The sequence below is a fragment of the Salmo salar genome, chromosome ssa14 (assembly GCF_905237065.1).
Source record: "Salmo salar chromosome ssa14, Ssal_v3.1, whole genome shotgun sequence".
NCBI lineage: Eukaryota > Metazoa > Chordata > Actinopteri > Salmoniformes > Salmonidae > Salmo > Salmo salar.
In genome coordinates, this window is record NC_059455.1 from 8,605,264 (window position 1) to 8,613,550 (window position 8,287).

The window sequence follows — 8,287 nt, forward strand, 5'->3', positions numbered from 1 at the left end:
TTCTATGGGATAAAGGTCTGGAGACTGGCTAGGCCACTCCAGGACCTTAATGTGCTTCTTCTTGAGCCACTCCTTTGTTGCCTTGGCCGTGTGTTTTGGGTCATTGTCATGCTGGAATACCCATCCACGACCCATTTTCAATGCCCTGGCTGAGGGAAGGAAGTTCTTACCCAAGATTTGACGGTACATGGCCCCGTCCATTGTCCCTTTGATTCGGTGAAGTTGTCCTGTCCCCTTAGCAGAAAAACACCCCCAAAGCATAATGTTTCCACCTCCATGTTTGACGGTGGGGATGGTGTTCTTGAGATCATAGGCAGCATTCCTCCTCCTCCAAAAACGGTGAGTTGAGTTGATGCCAAAGAGCTCCATTTTGGTCTCCTCTGACCACAACACTTTCACCCAGTCCTCTGAATCATTCAGATGTTCATTGGCAAACTTCAGACGGGCATGTATATGTGCTTTCTTGAGCAGGGGGACCTTGCGGGCGCTGCAGGATTTCAGTCCTTCACGGCGTAGTGTGTTACCAATTGTTTTCTTGGTGACTATGGTCCCAGCTGCCTTGAGATCATTGACAAGATCCTCCCGTGTAGTTCTGGGCTGATTCCTCCCCGTTTTCATGATCACTGCAACTCCACGAGTTAAGATCTTGTATGGAGCCCCAGGCCGAGGGAGATTGACAGTTCTTTTGTGTTTCTTCCATTTGCGAATAATCACACCAACTGTTGTCACCTTCTCACCAAGCTGCTTGGCGATGGTCTTGTAGCCCATTCCAGCCTTGTGTAGGTCTACAATCTTGTCCCTGACATCCTTGGAGAGCTCTTTGGTCTTGGCCATGGTGGAGAGTTTGGAATCTGATTGATTGATTGCTTCTGTGGACAGGTGTCTTTTATGCAGGTAACAAGCTGAGATTAGGAGCACTCCCTTTATGAGTGTGCTCCTAATATCAGCTCGTTACCTGTATAAAAGACACCTGGGAGCCAGAAATCTTTCTGATTGAGAGGGGGTCAAATACTTATTTCACTCATTAAAATGCAAATCAATTTATAACATTTTTTACGTAAATTTTTCTGGATATTTTTGTGTTGTCTCTCACTGTTCAAATAAACCTACCATTAAAATTATAGACTGATCATTTCTTTGTCAGTGGGCAAACATACAAAATCAGCAGGGGATCAAATACTTTTTCCGCTCACTGTATGTGTCTCCACACATCTAGGCCTAGGCTATTGATGGATTCAAGACTAGGTTGTTTTTAATGAATTCAGATTCTCAGTTTGTCAGTGTCAAACCAGCCTGTCATTTCAATCATTTGTGTGGTATTAAAAAAGATTCTTCCAAAGTCTGCCGTCGTAAAAGTATGTAGAGTTGCATGAAATGCGTTTATAAAAGGGCACATTTTCCCCAGACCCTAGGCTACTAAGGGTTCTACTTAAGTAGTTTTTTTGGATATCTGTACTTTACCTTACTATTTACATTTTGGACAACTTTTACCACACTACATTTCGAAAGAAAATAATGTACTTTTTCCTTGACACCCAAAAGTACTAGCTACATTTTGAATGCTTAGCAGGTCCAATTTACACACTTTATCAAGAGAACATCCCTTGTCATCCCTACTGCCTCTTATCTGGCAGACTCATTAAACACAAATGCTTAGTTTGTCTGTGTGTTGGAGAGTGCCCCTAGCTATCCGTTAATTTAAAAAAAACAAGAAAATGGTGCCATCTGATTTGCTTAATATAAGGAATTTAAAAAAAAAATGTATTTTTGATTTTTAAGTATATTTGAGCAATTAAATATACCTTTGATACTTAAGTATATTGAAAACCAAATACTTTTAGACTTTTACTCAAGTAGTATTTTACTGGGTGACTTTCACTTTTAATTGAGTCATTTTCCATTAAGGTATCTTTACTTTTACTCAAGTATGACAATTGGGTACTTTTTCCACCACTGCCCATGTGTGCAACTTCTGTAAGTGCCTCTACTCTATGCCACTAGGTGAATGCGACGATATGCACGTTATGCTTTATTATAAAAGTGCATCTATTTTGTCATGTTTTCCAGTACCTCTGAGCCCCCCAGGTCACCCGATTTCATGCTAAATGTTTGTTCCTGCATCTTCCGATTTACAAATTAAGCACTGAATAGACTACCAAATTTGGGTCATTACAATAACATCAAATAGGACAAGTGAGTCAAAACAACACAGAGGAACTAGAACAATGTGACTTGGTCGGGTCTCCCCCATGCGAGTGGCTTGTTTGTGACGATGGCAGTGTAGCACTCATTCTGCCACTGACAGAAACAATGGCCAGTCTGACTGAGGGTCCTGGGGGTCCGTGGGGCTGGTGTCACCCTGCACAGCCTGGTTCCCAGAACACAGCAGTGGTGAATGGCATAGTGGGCATAGTGGGCACGGTCTGCAATGGGCATTAGTCAACAGGATGACGCAGTCACAGTGCCAGCAACAAACACAGGACTCTGTTACAGACCCGGGAGAGTGAGTGGTGATACCCCTTTCCTATGTTTCCCTCCCCTCAAGTCCCTTCATCTATTAAGTCCCCTAGTCTCGTCTCGTCTCTCCTCTCCTAACTTGCCTCCCTCTCCCCTCCTCTTTTCACCTCCTGCTCTCCTCTCCTCACTTGTTTTCCTCTCCTCTTCAACAGACCTGGGATGTATACAGTATATATGGCTCTGGTCCCATTGCTCCAGGCAAGCTCAATCAAGCACAGCTCAAGTATTTGAAAGAACTACAAATACTATTTGAATGAAGGGTAGTGTTCATTAGGGCAACGCCGTTTGGTGCCTAATGAACAAGACCCAGGTCTGCTCTCTCAGATGAGGCTAGTTCTGCTAGAGGAGACTGTAAACACCCTGACTGCCCTATCCCGCAACCCTCTCCCTCCCCTCCTCCGCCTCTGCAACATCCTCCTCTCTCTCCTCTGCTGGAGGTGCACTACCAGCAAGTACCCAGCCACCGCCAACCCGGTGGTGCCCCCTACCCACAGTAGCACCACCCCGGACAGGAACATATCCCTGTGGCGCTGCCCGGGCCCATGGTGCCCGCTGGCCAGCGACATGTAGAGTAGGACCCCTCCGCAGAGTGCCAAAGCCATCCCGGTGAAAAGGATGACCACCGGGTCCGCCCGCCCACCGCTCTTCATTAACTCTATCCGCCTCCGGCTACGAACGCAATTCATATCCTGGACGGCGGAGCTTAGGAGCTGTTTGAGGAGGACAGCCAGAGCTAGGAGGCAGAGCATGGTGCCCACTCCTAGGCGCCACTCCCCGGACAGGCTGGTGGTGGTGGAGAGGAGGCCTACTCCGCCCAGCCCCAAGCCCAGGACGAGGCTCACTGAGATGCAGTAGCAGAGCAGGGAGCGCCGCGGCTCGCGGAACCACCACAGTTCCACCTGGTCCTCCAACACGCGCCTCTGGAGCAGGGCCGGGTCCAGGCGCAGCACACGGGGGGTCCGGCGTGGGGTGCGCCGCGGGGACATGGGGGAGAACTCCTCCATCTCAGCCATGGCTACTAGGGGAGCCCCCCTCGAGGTTAATCCAGCCAGCTCACAATAGGTACCTGAGGGGGTTAAGAGCAGTTTGGGTTAAATGTCAAATTCAAATTCTATGCTTGTGTAACTAGCATTGAGCTATGTTGTGAACTATATCAATGGTTAAAGATGTCATGCAAATCTTATCACATTCTACTTGTTATCCTTTGTGCTAGTTGCCTCATCAACATCCATTGTCCATTGCATTTAGCAATGCAAAACTCAAAGTTCTCGAGGGACGCAGTGTGTACTACAGTAGTTCTCCAGAGATTGTTATTGGAGTTGTAACTGAAATGTGCACGTGATGGTGCTGGCGTCATAGTAACATTGTCACATGTAGATTACTTACCAGTGCAGACTAACAAGCCTGTTCCTCCAGCCTCTCTTTAGTCATCCCATCTGTCAGTCCTCCAATTAGATCGTCATAACAAAAACACATCGTGATAGACATACACACTCCACAAAACTTCCTGGAGGCTGGTTGAGACAGTTGTGGTTCATAATTCCAAAGCTGTGTGTCTTGGTGAGTCTCAGAGTGGAGTCATCCTGGTTGTGTCATGGTCCATGTGCTCCAGCGTTGACTGTATGCTTGTTTGCAGTGGTGTCAGATTATCTGAGGTAGTTTCCAGTCCTGAAGGAGATCCTCATGGCTGACTTGAGAGATATATGTCAACAGGTCCTCCCTCCTTAGTGTAATCTCTCCCTGGTCTGTTCTCCTATCTCTCTCACACACACACACACACACACACACACACACACACACACACACACACACACACACACACACACACACACACACACACACACACACACACACACACACACACACACACACACACACACACACACACACACACACACACACACACACACGGGCAATGAGAGAGGACAACCTCTCTACTCTTCTCATAAAGGAAAACTACCACGTCATTAAGTGGTCAAAAAGCACAATTACAAATCACAATATATATGGTGGAAATAGGGGGGGTGGGTGGGATTGTTATGGTGTGGCAATGGTGACATCGACCAGTGCTTCGCAGTGAGACGGCACGCGGACAGACAGACAATGGGGCAGCCGATGGACACAACGACTGAGCTGGAGATGGCTGGTGTGTTTGTGGAGGTGGCTCTGATGTCAGTGTCCCCAGATAATGCCCCCTCTGTCACTCCGAGCATGGCGTCATTGATTCACATGATCTAAGATTGCCTCTTGTGTTAGCCACAATGAAGGCTCTAACTGGCCCTTCCCATCTGATACTGTTCAAACTCCAACGTCAGCTCCTGATGTGTAGGCATAATACTACATATAGTTTATGCCAGAGCCAAACATGAAGATAAAGATAGGTTATGTGATTTATGCTATTGAAGGAAAATGCGAACACTTCATTTGAATACCCTTTTGGGTGGAGGTGGCCTTATTAGAGTAACTATGAACGGTGTATGCTCTCCCGTCAGTCCGTTTGAATTGTTTGTGTGCTCTGATTGGTTGATAGTGTGACTGGCCCGCCACTTGTTTTTTTGCACCTCCACCATAGACTTAGATAGACAATTCCACCCAGGTCATCAGGAGAGATCATCCATTGAATTATCTTGTGAGCAAACATTCCATAACTGCAGGTGGCAGTATATCACCAACCTTGGCTTTATACATGTTCAAACAAAACACTCTTGGTGGCAGTATGCACCCTTTCAGTTTATTTACCAACTCATAGAAGTAGTAGAAGAACAAATTGACTACTTTAAAATGGAGATAGTCTCAATGGTGCTGACCATGCTGTCACAGACACAAAGATGAGAAGTGTAACTAAGTCTATGATCTCCAACTCGCGCCCACTCCTCCGTCCTCAACTCCTTTTGAAAAAGTTAAAAGGTAATCGAAGACAGGGGAGGAAACCTGGAAACAAATGTAGTTGTATGAAACGAGACTCACCTTCTCTGCTAGCATGTCACAGGGGTGGAATCCTAAAATACATGTGTAAAGTAGTAAAAATAAATATATTTTTGTGCGAGACATTTAATAGATAAGTAGCGTATTGTTTTTAAATGTATGCATGCTTTTCTCTTTCGAGAAAACAACTGTTGACTCAAAGGGTGTGTGGCGGCTTTTAAAATACTTCCGCGCTAGCCGTCGGAAGGATACACTTGTACTTCCTCAGCAGGAGGAGGCAAGCAAGGAGAGGACACTCTTTCGTTCGCATATTAATAAATTGACACTCCTACATATGGCAACTGCTTTTTGGTTTATGGAGGAGTCGAGGAGAGGACGTACTTTTTCCCAGTTGAGAATCTCCCAGGGAAAGACAGTTGTTGCTTTCTCCATGTCCCACACCAGAGGGCTATATTACAAAGCAGAATCAATTAATTAGCCAGTTAACTTGCCTAAATATTGAAATGGGAATGGTCTAATTGACTCAAGAACCCCAAAAACATATTGAAATGTAGCTTTATTAATGAACCTGAAAATCTGTAGATATTTTAGGTTGTTTATCAAAGTTAACTGGCTAACTCATTGACCCTGCTTTGTAGTATACCCTTCAGACCTACTGAACCCTGCATACCAATGTTCATATAAAACAATCCCCTCAGTAAAATGTTGGCTAGGCTACTTTGAAGCAAGGTAAGCCTTGTCTATCTGTGAATATGTAAAGTAGCCTAGGCATTCAGGTTTCAGGGAAGGTATCCTATTGACGATATTCAAGAATGTGTTTGTAAGGTATTTCTTTATTCAGATTATTTTGTATAATGTGTAGTATTTACCATGGATGGTATGATAACATTGTACATCTTTTAAGTTCAATTTGGGCCTAAGAACAATGCATCATCTTAATTTAAAACCTGCCTTTCTATTGTACTTGTAAGTTTGAAAGCGAGTTTACTATTATTAGACAGTACTTGGTTTCATTGAAAAACAAAACTGTTGAGGTAGTACGAGGAAGGGCGATACCTAGTCAGTTGCACAACTGAATCCATTCAACCGAAATGTGTCTTCTGCATTTAACCCAACCCCTCTGAAGTAGGTAAGGCAGGTGAGGGCCTCCCGAGTGGCGCAGTTGTCTCAGGCACTGCATCGCGGTGCTAGCTGTGCCACTTGAGATTCTGGAGTCCAGGCTCTATCGCAGATGGCCACGACCGGGAAACCCATGGGGCGGCACACAATTGGCCCAGCGTCGTCTGGTTTATGGGAGGGTTTGCCCGGCAGGGATGTCCTTGTCCCATTGAGCACTAGCGACTCCTGTGGCGGGCCGGGTGCAGTGCATGCTGACATAGTCGCCAGGTATACAGTGTTTCCTCCGACACATTGGTGTGGCTGGCTTCCGGGTTAAGCTTGTGTCAAGAAGCAGTGCAGCTTGGTTGGGTTGTGTTTCGAAGGCCACACGGCTCTCGACCTTTGCCTCTCCCGAGTCCGTACGGGAGTTGCAGCGATGAGACAAGACTGTAACTACCAATTGGATACCACGGAATTGGGGAGAAAAAGGAGTAAAAAAATAACAGGCAGGTGAGGCTTCCTCGAAGGGAGGATGGGGAACACTACACCCATGAAACTGTTGACGTTGGCAAAGACTTTCTTATCAGCAATGACCTGGTAGGTCCGAAAGACTGTGTCATCGATATCTCTGAGGTCAGGTGAGATCTAGTAAAGAACAGGAAGGCCCACACACTCTGTTTATGCTCCCAATTAACCGCTTTACTGACAACGTTTCAATCCAAAACAGATTTTTTCAGAAAATGTGTCAATATAGCGGTGGGAGCATAAACAGAGTGCTTGAGCGTCACTTCAGACCCGGGTTCAATACCAGGCTATGTTACAACCGGTCATGTCCTTCCCTGTGGCTCAGCTGGTAGAGCATGGTGTTTGCAACGCCTGGGTTAAAATAAAAAATAAATAAATTAAAATAATAAAATAATTTATGAAATGTATGCATTCACTACTGTAAGTCGCTCTGGATAAGAGCATCTGCTAAATTACTAAAATGTAAAATGTAAAAATGACATGGAGTTCCATAGGGTGGCGCACAATTGGCCCAGTGTCGTCCGGGTTAAAATGAGGGTTTGGCCGGGGGGGGGGCTTTATTTGGAAACACTGGTCACTTTATAATGGAACACTGGTCACTTTAGTAATGTTTACATACTGTATTCTAGTCAATGCCACTTCGACATTGCTTGTCCTAATATTTATATATTTCTTTATTCCATTCTTTTACTTTGAGATTTTTGTGTATTGTTTTCAATTGTTAGATACTACTGCACTGCTAGAGCTAGGAACACAAGCATTTCGATACACCCGCAATAACATCTGCTAAATATGTGTATGTGACCAATAAAATTTGATTTGGATCTCCCTATCCCGGTCCTCCTTCATCTGCTTCTTTATCTCCTTGATGTTCTCCCAGGGCTCAATCTGTTTATTCAGTTCTTTGATCTTGTATTCCAGGACAAACTTGAACTTCTCTAGCTCCTGGTTGCTTCTTCAGGTCATAGATTATCTTCTTCTTATAACCCTTTTATATAAAAAACATGATGTTGTACTAATAGCTACTGTGGTAGTTGTTGACTTGAATGGCAGTGTCCATTCTACTAATTCTTACTCTATCCGTACGGGAGTTGCAGCGATGAGACAAGACATGAACTACAGTATCTATAATGCATTGTAAAACATATATGTGTATATCCTTCTGCACTGCCCTCCCAAGCGAAAAAGCAGTAACTGCACATTGTCGAAAATGAGTTTTTTC

General features: G+C 44.9%; 1 protein-coding gene across 1 annotated transcript; it reads right to left on the reverse strand.

The window, feature by feature from the left end:
* Positions 1–1,817: 1,817 nt before the first annotated feature.
* Positions 1,818–4,259, reverse strand: LOC106568800 (transmembrane protein 125). The gene is made up of 2 exons (XM_014139464.2): positions 3,904–4,259; positions 1,818–3,583 (listed from the first exon to the last, which is right to left on the reverse strand). The coding sequence occupies exon 2, from the start codon at positions 3,528–3,530 to the stop codon at positions 2,838–2,840; it is 693 nt and encodes a 230-aa protein (XP_013994939.1). The 5' UTR covers positions 3,531–3,583; positions 3,904–4,259; the 3' UTR covers positions 1,818–2,837.
* Between the last annotated feature and the right edge of the window lie 4,028 nt (positions 4,260–8,287).